At 47.2% G+C, this 17,930-nt stretch overlaps 1 protein-coding gene across 1 annotated transcript in view; it reads right to left on the bottom strand.

Moving 5' to 3' along the window:
• The window catches only part of NIN (ninein), a 116,818-nt gene that overhangs the window by 70,618 nt on the left and 28,270 nt on the right, over positions 1-17,930 (bottom strand). Inside the window, exon 4 of the mRNA XM_083753789.1 lies at positions 7,695-7,776. Coding sequence (XP_083609915.1) covers positions 7,695-7,776 — 82 coding nt within the window. The remainder of the gene's footprint in view (positions 1-7,694; positions 7,777-17,930) is intronic.

Here is a 17,930-nt window from a genome sequence, read left to right on the forward strand (position 1 = left end):
TACTGCCCACCCACCTCAATTTCCTTGCTGTGTTTGCTCAAACGGAACAAAGAGCAGGGAAAGCCCCTCCCCTCCAGGCAAGCAGAGGGGAAAGCTCCGTGCAGGAGGGAGAGAGAGAGAGAGCGAGCGCGTGCGAGCTGGCTGGCTTGGGTGGGTAGGTGAGGGAAAACTTTTGCCTTCCTTTCCACCCTCCCGTTATACCCCTGTCCTGCATTCTTAGCCAGCTGCTTCTCTGCACACCCCTCTCATGCTCCTTGTCCGTTCTGTGTTTTTCCTTCCCTCCCCACTTAAAATGTGGTTAAAAAGCATGGATCCACATGGATCCTCAGGATCTTTGCATTGGGTCAGCCCAAATTCACCATCAGATCACATAGCATGTCCATGGCTACAGCCTGCCCCCCCAAAATCACGCACCCACTGTTGCCTGGGGCTGCAATGGTGCAAAAACGTGGTTACAAAGCATGGATCCACAGGGATTCTCAGGATTTTTGCATTGGGTCACCCCAAATTCACCATCAGAGCACATGTCTGTGGCCACAGCATGAAGCACAAAAATGATACATCCACTGTTTCATTCAGAATGTTTTTTCCCTTGTTTTCCTCCTCTAAAAACGATGTGCGTGTTATGGTCAGGTGCGTGTTATAGAGCGAAAAATACGGTAGTTCATTAAGAAAATTCCCAAACTCGTTTCCATGGGTGACTCTGGGTCATCTCTCTGCGGCAGCTCATCTTAAAGTTTAAGTGTCTATACGCTTATCACATTTATAAATTTCAAATTTATTGTTGTACATTGTTTTAAATGTTTGTTTTCCTTCAGGGATTGTTTTATAAGCTGGTCTCCAACCATAATAAATTATCTATCTATCTAAAGTAAAGGTAAAGGGACCCCTGACCATTAGGTCCAGTTGTGACCAACTCTGGGGTTGCGGCGCTCATCTCGCTTTATTGGCCGAGGGAGCCGGCGTACAGCTTCCGAGTCATGTGGCCAGCATGACTAAGCCGCTTCTGGCGAACCAGAGCAGCGCACGGAAACGCCGTTTACCTTTCTGCCGGAGTGGTACCTATTTATCTACTTATACTTTGACATGCTTTCGAACTGCTAGGTTGGCAGGAGCAGGGATCGAGCAACAGGTGCTCACTCCGTCGCGGGGATTCGAACCACCGACCTTCTGATCAGCAAGCCCTAGCCTTCTGATCAGCAAACCCACCCGCATCCCTATCATCTATCTATCAGGGAGAAAAATCCTGCTAGTCTTATATTCTCCCTGACACGCTGGCTTCCTTTCATTCATCTCTGTCGCTCCCCACAGAAGAGCACTGACTCACAGAAGCCCCACTCTACAATTTGAAGTGGTCAACTGCAAAAGGAGAAATCTTGCGCTGGATCAGACCAATGACCCGTGTAGTCCAGCATCCTGCTCTCCCAGTGGCCAATCAGATACCTCTGTGAAACCCGAAAGCAGGTGCCTAGTGCAAGAATGATGTCATTTGAGCTGACAGTGGCGACAGAAGTGCTGTGGCTCAAAGGTGGAACAGCCTCTTTTATACATTTCCGTATATATTTGTGGGCCCCAGCTCTTCTCTTTTGTTTAATCTACTGAGCTACTTTTGTTTGGAATTCTTTTCCTCGATTTTAATTGCTGCAGTCCGTCGGTGAGGGACAGGCACGAAACCTTAGGAAGATATCAATAAATACAAACAACTATCTCCTCCAATCTGTATCTGGGGTGGATTTCAAATTGCGGTTTTGGTTTTGTTGACGTACGGAACGATGCTCGCTGTTGCTGCAAGATCGCTGCAAGATCTCTTCGAGATATTTTACGGAAAGCAATGCGTAATTGGAACCGAACAGCTAAATAAATAAATAAGATGATTTTCTACACACACACAAACCTCTTGCCTCTTCAGCCTCCTGAGCAAGTCTGGAAGGAAGAGAAGAGAGGTCCATTGAAGGCAATCTCCTTGCCGTTGGCTATGCATCAATTTTTATGGCTCAAGCCAAAGTCTGCAGCCATTAAAAAATGGGGGGAGCGCTCTGAATATCGGAGGCCCTGGGCTGCTGGGGGTCCCACAGATGTTGCAGCTGACTCCCTTCAATGAAGGGAATCAGCAGGCGGAGAGCTGTAACTTGCCCCCCTCCCCTTGCCATCCCAACTGCTCGCCCCCCCACAACCAGCCATTGCCAGGGGCTATGCTTTGTTATGTATCGACATCAGATGCAAGGCTTCTCTGCAAGGAGGGAAAAGAAACCTCATATTGACTTTCTCTGCACATATACACACAACTCAGATTTGATCGGGGATGTGTGTCTGTGGAATAGAGACGCTCTTGATTTCTGATTATTTATTTAACAAAACCTGTAGACCGGCAGATTGTAATAAAACCTGAAAGTGACTCGATTTCTGAAGGCTGCGAGTGTGTGCTTCTGAAACACACACACACCTTAGGGTGCTACGGTGTTTTTTCCTTTATTTTTAAATAAATGGCACGACTGTAATGTCAAAAGACACAAAGGGACAAGTTTGTGTTTCATTCTCTTTTTTTTAACATAGCATGTTATCCTTTCATTGTTGTTGTTGTTGTTTAGTCGTTTAGACATGTCTGACTCTTCGTGACCCCCTGGACCAGAGCACGCCAGGCACTCCTGTCTTCCACTGCCTCCCGCAGTTTGGTCAAACTCATGCTGGTAGCTTTAAGGACACTGTCCCACCATCTCATCCTCTGTTGTCCCCTTCTCCTTGTGCCCTCCATCTTTCCCAACATCAGGGTCTTTTCCAGGGAGTCTTCTCTTCTCACAAGATGGCCAAAGTCTTGGAGCCTCAGCTTCAGGATCTGTCCTCCCAGTGAGCACTTAGGGCTGATTTCCTTAAGAATGGATCGGTTTGATCTTCTTGCAATCCATGGGACTCTCAAGAGTCTCCTCCATAGCTTTTACTATACAGACCTTTGTTGGCAAGGTGATGTCTCTGCTTTTTAAGATGCTGTCTAGGTTTGTCATTGCTTTTCTCCCAAGAAGCAGGCGTCTTTTAATTTCATGGCTGCTGTCACCATCTGCAATGATCATGGAGCCCAAGAAGGTAAAATCTCTCACTGCCTCCATTTCTTCCCCTTCTATTAAAACCAGAATGGGGAAATTCTGACCTGCAGGCCTCCCCAGTTGGCCCACGAGGCCATTTTGGTCAAGTCATGCCGACCTATCTGACACCTGATGTCAGATACAATGTCTGGAAGGACAGGTAAAGACATGGCTCAGCCAAAATGTTTTTTTGGAGGCACCTGCTGGTCAGGTGATTGGCAGCACCTGCAAATCTTTATGCAATGTGATCTACAAGATAGCAATTTGAAAGGGGTGTTGCAAGACCTGGAAACCAATTGATTTGAGAAGCCCCATTCAAAGTGCTACCTTGCAGACCCTTTTGCAAAGCACAGCCATAACAGTTTGGAGAACTGGGCACAAGCAGTGGTGTAGCGTGAGGGGTGCAGGGGGGCCCGGTCGCACTGGACGCAACATCTGTGGGGGCGCGCTCACACTCGCAGCTCTCTGCCCCTACCTGGCTCACTCACTCTCTCTCACTGCAGTGCTGCCTGTGCAAATCCGATCCGAGCCACCGGGTCGCCGCCCACTGTGGAGGGGGGGGGGTGCCAGGCGTGCTAAAATCCACGGGTTAGGGGGCGCAAATTACTTGCCTTGCCCCGGGTGCTGACAACCCACGCTACGCCACCAGGCACTGGCTTTGCCCGCTAGACAGATCCAGCAACTCTTTGAATTTTTGTGGTTTTTTGTTTTTTTTTAAACAATCGAGAGGTATACAAATAAACAGATTGCCAAGATTGCTGCACAACGCTCAAATCTAGCAGGTTCCCACCCTGGGCAGGGCTCTGTGGCCCATCAAGGGGAATTAGTGTCGGCTCACTGAGGAGCCAAGGCTTGCACCCTGCTAGTATGGGGCAGAACGTACTGGAAGGGAATTCATGCAACTCCTGTTTGTTCTTCAGAGCCAGGCCAAGAACAGCCCCTCAAGTGGCGCTGAAGAATTTGGAACTGATGGGCCTTCAATACTACATGGAATGTGAAAAACCCTAGGCGTGGTTCCTCCCAGAATCACACCTGCAGGCCAAATTTTTAATATTCAACGCTGTATTCTTCTTAACACTCGATTGGGAGCCACCCAGAGTGGCTGGGGAAACTCAGCCAGATGGGCAGGGTATAAATAATAAATAATAATAATAATTATTATTATTATTATTATTATTATTATTATTAACACAACACCCACACTAGCAGAAGAAGAGCACTTCTCAGTTTGGTCCAGAAATAATCCCATTTGACCGATCGTTTGGCAGGATGCACACTGTTAAGAGATAACCCCAATCATTCTGGGTTATTTTTGGGCCATGAGGTCTGTGGTTGCGTCTGGCGTCCCGACACAAAGAGGGGCTCACTTTCCCTCCTTGATGGGCTGGCAGCAGCTAGACCTGGACTGAGGCCTCTTGTGCCCATTCCTGGGGGGGCAGGAACAACGGTAAAAAAACAAAACAAAACTAGGAACTCAGGTCAAGACAGAAGCGACGGAGCAGCCCTGATCATTCAAAACATGAGAAAAAAAATGTGACTACAGGGGTACCTCAGGTTACATATGCTTCAGGTTACAGTTGCTTCAGGTTACAGACTCCACTAACCCAGAAATATTACCTCAGGTTAAGAACTTTGCTTCAGGGTGAGAACAGAAATCGTTCTCCGGCGGCACGGCGGCAGCAGGAGGCCCCATTAGCTAAAGTGGTGCTTCAGGTTAAGAACAGTTTCAGGTTAAGAACGGACCTCCAGAACGAATTAAGTACTTAACCTGAGGTACCACTGTATGTATTTAGAAAGAAGGGCCTGGGATATCTAGGTAGAGAAAGGCAAGGGAAATTCAGTAACAGAGGTCCTGAAGGCTGGTTATTGAACCAAAGCCTTTGCTTCGGTTATTACTTATTTTATTATACTAATATTAGTGTGGTGTATGCCGACAAAGGTCTGTATAGTTAAAGCTCTGGTTTTCCCAGTAGTGATGTATGGAAGTGAGGGCTGGACCATAAAGAAGGCTGATCGCCGAAGAATGGATGCTTTTGAATTCTGGTGCTGGAGGAGACTCTTGAGAGTCCCATGGACTGCAAGAAGATCCAACCGATCCATTCTGAAGGACATCAGCCCTGAGTGCTCAATGGAAGGACAGATCCTGAAGCTGAGGCTCCAAGACTTTGGCCACCTCATGAGAAGAGAAGACTCCCTGGAAAAGACCCTGATGTTGGGAAAGATGGAGGGCACAAGGAGAAGGGGACGACAGAGGACGAGATGCCTGGACAGTGTTCTCGAAGCTACCAGCATGAGTTTGACCAAACTGCAGGAGGCAGTGGAAGACAGGAGGGCCTGGCGTGCTTTGGCCAAGGGGTCACGAAGAGTCGGAAACGACTAAATGACTAAACAACAACAACAGCAACATTGGTTAAAGTGCTGGACTGGGACCTGGGAGACCAAGGTTCACTTTGAGAAGAGGTGGGATATTAATGTAATACTAAATGATAGCAATAAAATAAATATACACAATTTAATGTCCAAATAGGCTTCCAAGTGGTTTACAAATTTTTAAGAACCAATTACACCAGCAAGATGTAGACAATTCTGGGGTTTTTGTTCCAAGGCAGGAAGCCAGAGACTAGCTTTGTCTTTCATTATTCTTCAATCGTTTCATTCAAAAAACCACAGCAATGGCTTCTCCCAGGGCAACACATAAACGCACACAAACAAACAGACAATTGCAGCGCAATCTGAACCACGTCTACTCGGGAGTGAGCCCTATTGACTTAAATGGAGTTTGCGCCAGGGTAAATGGAGTTAGGACTGCAGCCTTAAATCCTTAAATAAAATCACATTGTCAAAAAACAACAACACAGAAAAATGATGGAAATCATTTGCCACAGTCACGGTTTAAAAGGCCTGGAACATGTCTCTAGGCTGGCAACCCATTTCCCATAGTGGCCAACCAAATGCCTCCAAGATGTCCTTAGACAGTCCTCACCTGCTCTTGGTACCCAGATACTGGTGCCCAGAGGCACATCGGCCAACTGCCAACCACACCCCCTGAAACTGAACCACTCAGGGAAAGGACTTGGGGCTACGTAGGTGCCACCACACCTGCCCCACAGCTCACATCTTATAGGGACACCAATTGTAGGGCAGGAGGATCAGTGGCGTAGCGTGGGTTGTCAGCACCCGGGGCAAGGCAAGTAATTTGCGCCCCCTAACCCTGGATTTGCGCCCCCTAACCCTATCCCTAACCCTAACCCCCAGATGTTGCGCCCGGTGCGGCCGGCACCCCCTGCACCCCCCACGCTACGCCACTGAGGAGGATGCACCTTGAAGAAAACAACCTTGAGATGAAAATTAGGACCGTGGGCCATAGACTTCCTATCGTTGCTCTAGGTCATGGGTAGGCAAACTAAGGCCTGGGGCCCAGATCCGGCCCAATCGCCTTCTCAATCTGGCCCACAGACGGTCCGGGAATCAGCGTGTTTTTACATGAGTAGAATGTGTGCTTTTATTTAAAATGCATCTCTAGGTTATTTGTGAGGCATAGGAATTCGTTCATTATTTTTCCCCCTAAATATAGTCTGGCCCCCCACAAGGTCTGAGGGACAGTGGACCGGCCCCCTGCTGAAAAAGTTTGCTGACCTCTGCTCTAGCTGTTAGGATGGCCAGAACCTCAATGGATAGACAAGTCACCCACCACCGAGAGTTTGGGGTCAGCCCCCTCCCAAGCCTTGCCAAACAGGCTGCCCATCTCTGCATGTCTTCACTAAAAGTTGCAGAAGTTCCAACTCTTTATTTCCCTAAATGCATCGGCAAGTTAGATGGAAAATAGAAGAGAAACAGAAGCTGCATTTTGTGCCTCAGTGTCTCTCGCCGGCGATGTCTCCTTTAGTTACCCTGCAGTGAAGTATTTGTTTTGCGTGACTAAACCAAGTCGGTTTAAAAAAATGTTTGCTTTGCAAGCACAGACATGCGCCTGTAGCCCTGGGAACTGGGCAGAAGAAAATCCTCTGTGCACATTCCTGTCATTGTGAACCGTGGCCAGGGTTGGTACACCTGGGTAGCTATTTTAGTAGCAAGAGATCACTCTCCCAGGTATGCTGCTTGGAGGAAGGGTGGGGCTCAATAGGGAAATCACCTGCTTTGCATGCAGAAGTATTTAATCCCTGGCAGCATGTCCAGGTAGGTAGGGCTTGGTCAGAAACCCTGGAGAGCTGCTGCCTGCCAGTGTAGGTAAACCTGAACTAGACGGATCGAGAGCCTGGCTCAGGATGTGGTCTTTCTTATGCTGCAAAAATAACTCAAGAGCAGAGTTTCCCAGCTGTTTTCCAACCCTAGCTGTTTTCAGACTACAATTCCCATCATCCCTGACCCCAGGTCCTTCCAGTTTAGGGATGATGGGGGTTGTAGTCCAACACCAGCTGGGGACCCAAGTTTAGGAAACTCTGCACTGTTGCTGGGGCGGGAAGCTGCCTAAAGCGAGGCCCCTGAATTCAGAGCAAAACAGTGTAAACCGAGAAGCTCTGGAACACCTTCAGACATGGATCTGAGCTCCGTCACGCTTCCCCCAATCCACTTCCCTTACTGTTGCCAGAATCCAAGCCTATCTGTGACCTGGCTTACCTGGTTCTTGGAAGGACTCTTCATTTGTTAATGTCCTGGACAAGATGAGGATGAGGGCTTCTTTAAACTGGTCAAAGTGGACCTTTAAAAAAAAAAGACAGGAAAAACACACAATGTTTTCAGGAAACTCAGTCTGGAGAAACCTTTGAAGTGCAATATACACCCAGAGACATCACCTTGCCAACAAAGACATCACCTTGCAGAGGCATCACCTTGCCAACAAAGGTTCGTATAGTTAAAGCTATGGTTTTCCCAGTAGTGATGTATGGAAGTGAGAGCTGGACCATAAAGAAGGCTGATCGCCGAAGAATGGATGCTTTTGAATTATGGTGCTGGAGGAGACTCTTGAGAGTCCCATGGACTGCAAGGAGATCAAACCTATCCATTCTTACGGAAATCAGCCCTGAGTGCTCCCTGGAAGGACAGATCCTGAAGCTGGGGCTCCAAGACTTTGGCCACCTCAGGAGAAGAGAACTCCCTGGAAAAGACCCTGATGTTGGGAAATAGGAGAAGAAGGAGGAGGGGATGACAGAGGATGAGATGCTGGGACAGTGTTCTCGAAGCTACCAGCATGAGTTTGACCAAACTGCGGGAGGCAGTGGAAGACAGGAGGGCCTGGCGTGTTCTGGTCCAGGGGGTCATGAAGGAGTCGGACACAACTAAATGACTAAACTACAACATGCACCCAGATCTAGCAAAAAGAGCCTTGGCCTGACCTTCAAAGCATCCTGTGGCCTTCTTCCCCATTACCTTCCCATGCTTATATCCCAATATTTCCCAGATCCACCACCCCGAGCCAGCCAAAGGATGTCCACTGCAAAGGCACCACTGTGCCACACTGTCACAGAGCTCAAGCACTTTAGGGAGAACAGGAATCTCCTAGCAACTCTCAGCACCTGCAACAAACTACAGGTCCCAGGATACTTTGGGAGAAATCCCGACTGCTCAAAGCAGTATGATACTGCTTTAAATGGCTAATGCAGATGGGGCCTGTTGTCTTTGTCCATGGAGTTTTCTTGGCAGGGATACTGGAGTGGCTTGCCGGTTCCTGCTCCAGGTGGATCACGTTTGGTCAAAACTCTCCACTATGACCTGTCCATCTTGGGTGGCCCTGCGCGGCATAGCTCATAGCTTCTCTGAGTTATTCAAGCCCCTTTGCCACGGGAAGGCAGTGATCATAAAGAAGGCTGATCGCCAAAGAATTGATGCTTATGAATTCTGGTGCTGGAGGAGACTCTGGAGAGTCCCATGGACTGCAAGAAGATCAGACCTCTCCATTCTGAAGGACATCAGCCCTGAGTGCTCACTGGAAGGACAGATTGTGAAGCTGAGGCTCCAAGACTTTGGCCACCTCATGAGAAGAGAAGACTCCCTGGAAAAGACCCTGATGTTGGGAAAGATGGAGGGCACAAGGAGAAGGGGACGACAGAGGACGAGATGGTTGGACAGTGTTCTCGAAGCTACCAGCATGAGCTTGACCAAACTGCGGGAGGCAGTGGAAGACAGGAGGGCCTGGCGTGCTCTGGTCCAGGGGGTCACGAAGAGGCGGACACAACTAAATGACTACACAACAACAACAAGCAGATGGGGCCTAAAAATATGCAACTACACCACTACTAGACCTTGCTACCCTGGTTGCATTGGCCTCCCCTTCTTCCACTGTTTCATCTGCGTCAAATTTTGAATTGTAAGCTCATTGGCTTTTGCCCTCTCGTACTCTGTACGGCACGATGCATGCTGACTAAGTCGTCTAAAACAATAGTTTTCTTCTGTTCCAGATTTGCAGCTATGATAGCCTCCTGCAGCTGAAACAAGTGAGTCTGCCTCCACATCAAACCTTTAAAGGACATTTTTTCCCAAAGAATTCTGGACACTGTAGTTTAGCTCTCACAGTTCCCGCAGCCCATGTTCCCAAAGCCTCTAATTTCCTCACCTTCTCTCCCTCCCCTGCTTTAACTAACACCATTATTATTATTTTGCAAACCACACTGTCCAGCTTAGAATTTCAGGTTCTGGAGGGACGGAAAACAAGACGGGTTTGAAGCAACCTGAAATCCTCTTGCTCGGGTTACATTTTTTATGTGCTTTTCCCCAAGCACTTTCCTCCCCACCCCCTCCCTGGGCTCCACTTCTTCTTCTTCTTCTTCTTCAAAGAGTTATGAAAAGCTCTGCCCAGGCAAGCTCCAAGTTTATTCCGAATGAATGAATCACTTTGCTCACTGGAGATTGCCAGCTCTAGCATAGCGGCAGTTGAAAGCTCTGCTGTCCTGTAGGGCCCCGGGGCGCTATGGAGACTGGTGCCCTAGCAATCTCTCCATGAGCAACATGGAAACAACCTTTGCAGTAATAAAATCATAGAATTGTAGAGCTGGCCTGATCCAGCGGACTCCTCTTATGTTCCTCTGGCTGGAGCAATCTGCAATGCCCCGCAGTCACCAAGAATAATAATAATAATAATAATAATAATAATAATAATAATAATAATAATGTGGTACCTCGAGTTAAGTACTTAATTCGTTCCGGAGGTCCGTTCTTAACCTGAAACTATTCTTAACCTGAAGCACCACTTTAGCTAATGGGGCCTCCTGCTGCTGCCGCAGCACGATTTCTGTTCTCATCCTGAAGCAAAGTTCTTAACCTGAAGCACTATTTCTGGGTTAGCGGAGTCTGTAACCTGAAGCGTATGTAACCCGAGATACCACAATAAATAATAATAATAATTTATACCCCGCCCTCCCTGGACAGAGCTGGGCTCAGGGCGGCTAACACCAGTAAAATTACAGTAAAAACATAATGGGGGGGAACCAATTATACAGGTTAAAATGCAATTTAAAATGCAGCCTCATTTTAAAAGTAGCTGATAAATCCAGACCATAAGGGGAGGGAAACATAAGGGTGAGACCGAGTCCAAACCAAAGGCCAGGCGGAACAGCTCTGTCTTGCAGGCCCTGTGGAAAGATGTCAAGTCCTTCAGGGCCCTAGTCTCTTGTGACAGAGCGTTCCATCAAGTCGGGGCCAGTACTGAAAAGGCCCTGGCCCTAGTTGAGACCAATCTAACCTCCTTGCGACTTGGGCCCTCCAAGGTGTTGTCATTTGTGGACCTGAAGGTCCTCCGCGGGGCATACCCCTGCTACGCATCCAGACACTGACGTTCTTCCTACACATTAAGTTTCTGAATACCACTGGGTGGGATTTGCAGGTGGGGGGAGTTGCACTCAGCTTATGAGTGGGCTCATAGTGGGCCAAGAAATGGCTTGGTCAGGAGAGAATGAGACTCTTGATCTCAGGGTTGTGAGTTTGAGTCCTACGTTGGGCAAAAGATTTTATGACCTCGGTGATTCCTTCCAACTCTACAATTCTATTAATAGTAGTAGTTACAGGTAGGTAGCCGTGTTGGTCTGCCGTAGTCAAAACAAAATAATAATAATAATAAATTCCTTCCAGTAGCACCTTAGAGACCAACTAAGTTTGTTATTAGTATGAGCTTTCGTGTGCATGCACACTTCTTCAGACCAATAACAAGCTCATACCAATAACAAACTTAGTTGGTCTCTAAGATGCTACTGGAAGGGTTTTTTTTTTAAAAAAATTCTATTAATATGTTTCTATGGTTGGCCACTGTGAGGGCAAGATGCCGGACTAGACAGCCCACAGGCCGGGTCCAGCAAGCTCTTTTTATGTTCAAATTCACCACTTTGTTTCTAAACACAGTGGCGTAGCGTGGGTTGTCAGCACCCGGGGCAAGAGAAGTAATTTGTGCCCCCTAACCCGCGGATTTGCGCCCCCTAACCCGTGGATTTGCGCCCCCTAACCCTAACCCCCAGATGTTGCGCCTGGTGCGGCCGGCCCCCCTGCACCCCCCACGCTACGCCACTGTCTAAACAAAAGGGTTGCCAAAGATGTCACCTGGAAGACTCCTCCACCATGACTGTGAAGTCTAGCCCCCAGTACAAGAGACAGTGCCAGATTTACGTATAAGCTGAACAAGCTATAGCTCAGGGCCCCACTCTCTTGGGGCTCCCCCAAAAAAATTTAAAGGGGAAAAACTGGATGTACATTTCCAAAATATAAGATAAAAAACAAAATAAAACCTACATACAGCAACAGTGTTTTGTGTTGTGTAGGCTCCTGTGATGTAAGTCATGGGCCCTGCCTGCTAGCCTGCTACCTAAAATATCACTCGTTTGCTCCTATCTATATATAGGGTGCCTCTTTTCCCCCCCTTTCTCCTCCTGTGATGGAACTCCTATTTGGGGTCTTCCCTGGCTTTTTTCTGGCCCACATAGGACCAGTCTGGATAGTTAGCCTTGATGAAGACTTGACCTAATGGTCAGGGGTCCCTTTACCTTTTTATAGCAGATGGAGAGATGGGTTTCTCCATCAGCTCTGCTGAGAAACCAGCAAACTTTGGCTCATCACCTCCTGGAACTGTTTCCAGTCCTTCTGGTGGTTGCAAGATTAAGAGCAAGTGCCCGTGTTTTCCTTCTCCCTCCTAAAACCTTTTCCTTTGGTGCTATGTTTTTTAGATTATTAGCCCAATGGCAGCAAGTGTCTTATTATGCAAGTGTCTTATTATGATGTCTGTTACGCATTCTGGAAGCCTCCCCCCTTTTTTGGCTAAAGAGTGGAATAAAAATACTTGAAATAAATTACTAATCATCCGTTCATACTTTCGCCTTTTCCTCCTGAAATAATTAGATCTCGCTCCACTTGCGTTGTAACTTGTTAAAAATGAAGCAGAATTCTGCACTTGCTCTGCTATGCTCCATATACTAGATAGAGAGGCTAAATGAAATTGATTAACAGCCGATTCAGGGCAGACAAAAAGGGAGCCCTTATTCACACAATGCAGAGTTAATTTATGGAATTTGCAGCACTGGAGGTCACGGTCCTGGGCAGCTTTAAAAGGGGACTGGACAAGTTTATGGGATGGAGGGGGATGAGTTCTTATCCATGGCGTCAAACAAAATTCATAGAGATGGAGAGGTCTGCTAATAGTGTCACATTAAATTAGCCCCTAGAGTAGATTTTGGAGACTCCCAGAAATTAGGAATTATCCAGAAAGCTCAGCTTGGCTGCTGGAAGTGATTTAGTCCTGTAGAAAGCTGTACATGCTTTATATAGGCAGTCCTGTTTAGGGAATGTTTGATGTTTTTAATGTCTGATGTTTTATCGTCTTGGGGTATTATTATTATTAATAATAATAATAATAATAATAATAATAATAATAATAATAATAATTTTGTTATGTCTTTGCATTCATTCTGGAAAGAAGGAATCTCCTTGCTGATATAAGATATTGTGAACTAACAAACCGATTAAACGTATGAGTTCCTAAGTGTTTCCCCAAACCATTCAAGATGTACAATAGGTCTATATACATTTTAAGCAAAATTGTATCTGTTTTCCCGTGTATATATATTGTATATAGTAAGTGCAGTGTAAGCGATGGGAGTCAGTCAATGAAATTTTATTATCGAGATATTTGTAGAATAAATTTGGAAGAAATTCTTCCAACTTTTCTTCTTCTTCCAATTTTTCTTCTTATTTTTTCTTCTCCCTTTTTTCTTTTTTGTTCTTTTTTTATATATGTGTGCTTATCTGAAATATATATGTATGCATGTATTTGTAGTATTTTGCTTGTATTTTGTAATAATTATGTTAAATAAAAATACAGTGTTGCCCCGCAAGACGAACGCCTCGCAAGACGAAAAACCCGCTAGACGAAAGGGTTTTCCGTTTTTCGATGCGTTTCGCAAGACGAATTTCCCTATGGGCTTACTTCGCAAGATGAAAACGTCTTGCGAGTCTTGCGATTTTTTTTGCTTTCCCCCCCTTTTTCTAAGCCGCTAAGCCGCTAATAGCCTTTTAGCCGCTAAGCCGCTAATAGAGCTAATCCGCTAAGCTGCTAATAGGGTTGCTTCGCAAGACAAAAAAACCGCTAGACGAAGAGACTCGCGGAACGGATTATTTTCGTCTTGCGAGGCACCACTGTAAATTAAAAAACAACAACAAGATGTACAATAGGTCTTCAAGATGGGGGCTTAATCCTGCAAATTCTATGATACAGGCTGGCATCTTGAAGCTAACAATGGTCGTGTGGTTGCTGTGAAAAGCCCATATGCATGAAGAACCCCGATCCCACAATCAAAGCCCATTTGGAGGTACCCAAAGTTATATACAGTAACTATAATAATAATAATACATTTTATTTATACCCCGCCCTCCCTGGCCAGAGCCAGGTTCAAGGCGGCTAACACCAATAAAATCACAGTAAAAACAAAATGGGGGGGGGGGAGATGTCAAGTCCTGCAGGACCCTGGTCTCTTGTGACAGAGCGTTCCATCAGGTCGGGGCCAGTACTGAAAAGGCCCTGGCCCTAGTTGAGACCAATCTAACCTCCTTGCGACTTGGGACCTCCAAAGTGTTGTCATTTGTGGTGTCACGTCCCGCACGGCCTTGGTCTCTTGGGACAGAGCGTTCCACCAATTTGGGGCCAGTACTGAAAAGGCCCTGGCCCTAGCTGAGACCAATCTAACCTCCTTGCGACTTGGGACCTCCAAAGTGTTGTCATTTGTGGTGTTACGTCTCGCAGGGCCTTGGTCTCTTGGGACAGAGCGTTCCACCAATTTGGGGCCAGTACTGAAAAGACCCTGGCCCTAGCTGAGACCAATCTAACCACCTTGCGACTTGGGACCTCCAAAGTGCTGTCATTTGTGGACCTTAAGGTCCTCCCGCGGGCCAGACCAGGAGAGGCGGTCCCGTAGGTACGTGGCAACCAGTTATTAATTGAAAGGTTTGAGAGACTTTTAGAATATAGAGATTCTCTGGGAAAAGTCTATTAACTCAAGGGGGGGGGGGTTTCCAAGCAGCACTCAACTAATGGAAGCGGGTTCTACTTTATGAAAGCTCTTATGCCGTAATAATATTTTTTTAAGGTGTCACAAGTGACCTCGTCACCTCTGTTAGTCGTCTTCCCACCTACACAGGGGGGTAAATCCCCAAAATACTTAAGCATTTCTTTGCTCACTCGCTCTAGCTCCCCACCCCAGAGCCCATCATTGTTTTTTCTGTATCAGGCTGGTGCCATCTAGCAATAGAAACCTTGCTGGCCCGTTATCACAAGGAGTAATTAAAAGCTGCCTCGGAAAACCTGCTCAGCCAGGAAACTTTAGACAGAGGGTCTCATTTGCACATTAATTGCTGCCATTCATCCTACAAATATTGCAAAGCGCTCTCCACAAAAAGGGCAGTTTGCAGCGAGGAGGAAGATTTTTCCTGATTAAAAAAAAACGCCTTGACATTTAAGCTAAAGGAGTGCGACTGGCAGAGGAGGGAGAGAGAGAGATGAGCGCATTGCAATTATCACGAGGCCATCCATCCCCCCCCCCCCGTTCCCCCCACAATGCACCGGCTCTTCAAAATATATCACGGCGGCACACCTGCCAACATTTGACGGAGGAAATCAGGTACACCCGCGATTTAGCTGCTCTGCGATTTACGTGGCATTTAATCAAAAAGGCCCACTCAGAGCGGCGACAATATTTCAGAAATCCAATCAGCAATAAAACCAACTGTCGCAGCTAATAAAACACCAAATACTTAAGAATGCAGCTTGCACACTCCGGCCATAAAGCGCTACCGGGGATCTACAGAACTTCAACAGGTTATCTTATTAACCCATCACAACAAACCTGCAAAGTAGGCCAGCGTTATTACTATTGCTTTATTTTGATGACCCATAAGCACAGGGGCACAGATGAGTTTTGGAGCGGACTAGGGAGAGGCCCTCTCCCTCTATAAGCAGACTTGCTTCTTATGCTTGGAAAATCATAGAATCATAGAATGGTAGAGTTGGAAGGGACCCCGAGGGTCATCTAGTCCAACCCTCTGAAAAGCAGGAATCGCAGCTAACATACCAATGGATTGGCAGTAAAGGAAACACTACTGGTTTTCCCTGTAGTGATGTACGGAAGTGAGAGCTGGACCATAAAGGAGGCTGATTGCCGAAGAATGGATGCTTTTGAATTCTGGTGCTGGAGGAGACTCTGGAGAGTCCCATGGACTGCAAGAAGATCCAACCTCTCCATTCTGAAGGAAATCAGCCCTGAGTGTTCACTGGAAGGACAGATCCTGAAGCTGAGACTCCAAGACTTTGGCCATCTCGTGAGAAGAGAAGACTTCCTGGAAAAGACCCTGATGTTGGGAAAGATGGAGGGCGCAAGGAGAAGGGGACGACAGAGGACGAGATGGTGGGACAGTGTTCTCGAAGCTACCAGCATGAGTTTGACCAAACTGCGGGGGGCAGTGGAAGACAGGAGGGCCTGGCGTGCTCTGGTCCAGGGGGTCACGACTAAACAACTAAACAACAACAACATCTAGTATTTCCCCCTTTAGTCAAAATATAAAACACCAACAGCCTGCAGCACCTCAACACATTGCTAGACAAACTCCCATCGTTCCTAGCCATTGTCCATTGAAATTCAACAACATCCAGAGAGCTCTGAGTCAGAACTGCCCTTCTACCACTTATAGGCTTGGGATGTTAGAACCCCTGGGTCATATGATCCATACAAAGCTGTCTTGTTGCAGGGTCCGACCTCTGCCCCATCAAGCCTAGAATGCCCACTCTGACTGGCAGCAGACTCAGCTACCCCAAAATCCCTTTAAAAAAAACCCACAAAAACTGAAGATGACAATGATTGAACATGGAGCCTTCTAGATGCAAATTGCGAGCTCTGCTATTGCGGTCTGATCCCCTTTCATCTGCTGGAACATTTTAATCAACAAGAGGAGATTGATTTAATCGACCACCGAAGGAAGGTAGCAAACAAGCACCGTGCATATAACTCCCCCAGTATTCATCAAGGGGAACCTTAAGATCCTGATAGCATTACATCCTGTCAATCAATGAGAGATGCTCAGATCTGGGCATATTGTTTGTCTTCAACAAAACGCTCATTGTCCTCAAAGGAGGCTGCAGCAGGAACCTCCTCCCAGAAGCCTCGGAGGCAGGTTGATTCATTTCCTCCCCCCTCCCCACCCCATAAGTGCCCCCGCTTTTGCCAAGTCACTGTTGATTGTGCAACCGGACTGAAGTTGTACAAGTTGTGATGACAAAGAGAAAGGAAAGAGGATGCAGAAGGTTCCTCATTTTGGAGACGGCGAGGGGAAGGAGGAGGAGAAAGTGGTGATTTCTGCTTTAGGGTTTTAACTACAGTCTTGGAGCAGCAGCTGCAGCCAGAACAGATGGCCGGGGTTTGCGTCGCACGAAGCAATTTTACCGTGACCGGCGCTGAAAAGGGAGATTAGGAGCAGTGAGTTTAAATCAAGTTCGGAAAGGGAAAGAGAAAGAGAAAGAGAAAGAGAGAGAGAGAGAGAGAGAGAGAGAGAGAATATGAATGAATGCCACAATTCAGCAAGGCAAGGTCGGATGAACGATGGCGCTACTGCCCAGGGGAACCATGTGCTGTTGGGATCCGCTGCTCAGAAATGCAAAAAGATTCTGTGTTTGTCTTCAGTGGCACAACTTGGATGTATATGATCGGCCTGCTAGCTTGGCTGGACCGCATGAAAGCGCCCTCATTTGTGGTCAGTCTGAAGCAAGACTCGCCAAAAGTTTATTTGGAAAGCTAGACTCTTAAGTCTGGTTTTCCCAGTAGTGATGTGTGGAAGTGAGAGCTGGACCATAAAGAAGGCTGATTGTCAAAGAATGGATGCTTTTGAATTCTGGTGCTGGAGGAGACTCTGGAGAGTCCCATGGACTGCAAGAAGATCCAACCGATCCATTCTGAAGGAAATCAGCCCTGAGTGCTCACTGGAAGGACAGATCCTGAAGCTGAGGCTCCAAGACTGTGGCCACCTCATGAGAAGAGAAGACTCCCTGGAAAAGATCCTGATGTTGGGAAAGATGGAGGGCACAAGGAGAAGGGGACGACAGAGGACGAGATGGTGGGACAGTGTTCTCGAAGCTGCCAGCATCAGTTTGACCAAACTGCGGGAGGCAGTGAAAGACAGGAGGGCCTGGCGTGCTCTGGTCCATGGGGTCATGAAGAGGCGGACACGACTAAACGACTTAAACAACAACAACTCTTAAGTCAGGGGTTCGCAAAGGTTTATTTTGCCTGGGCTGGATCACATGTGTGAGCATGCACGCCTGTGATTTTCAGTGTCTGTGTCTGTCAGACGCAATTTCTGGCGCCGCAGAAGTGAGTACCTGTGCCGTGCCAGTTTAGC

This window comes from Podarcis gaigeae, assembly GCF_964106915.1.
Source record: "Podarcis gaigeae genome assembly, chromosome: 1".
Classification (NCBI taxonomy): domain Eukaryota; kingdom Metazoa; phylum Chordata; class Lepidosauria; order Squamata; family Lacertidae; genus Podarcis; species Podarcis gaigeae.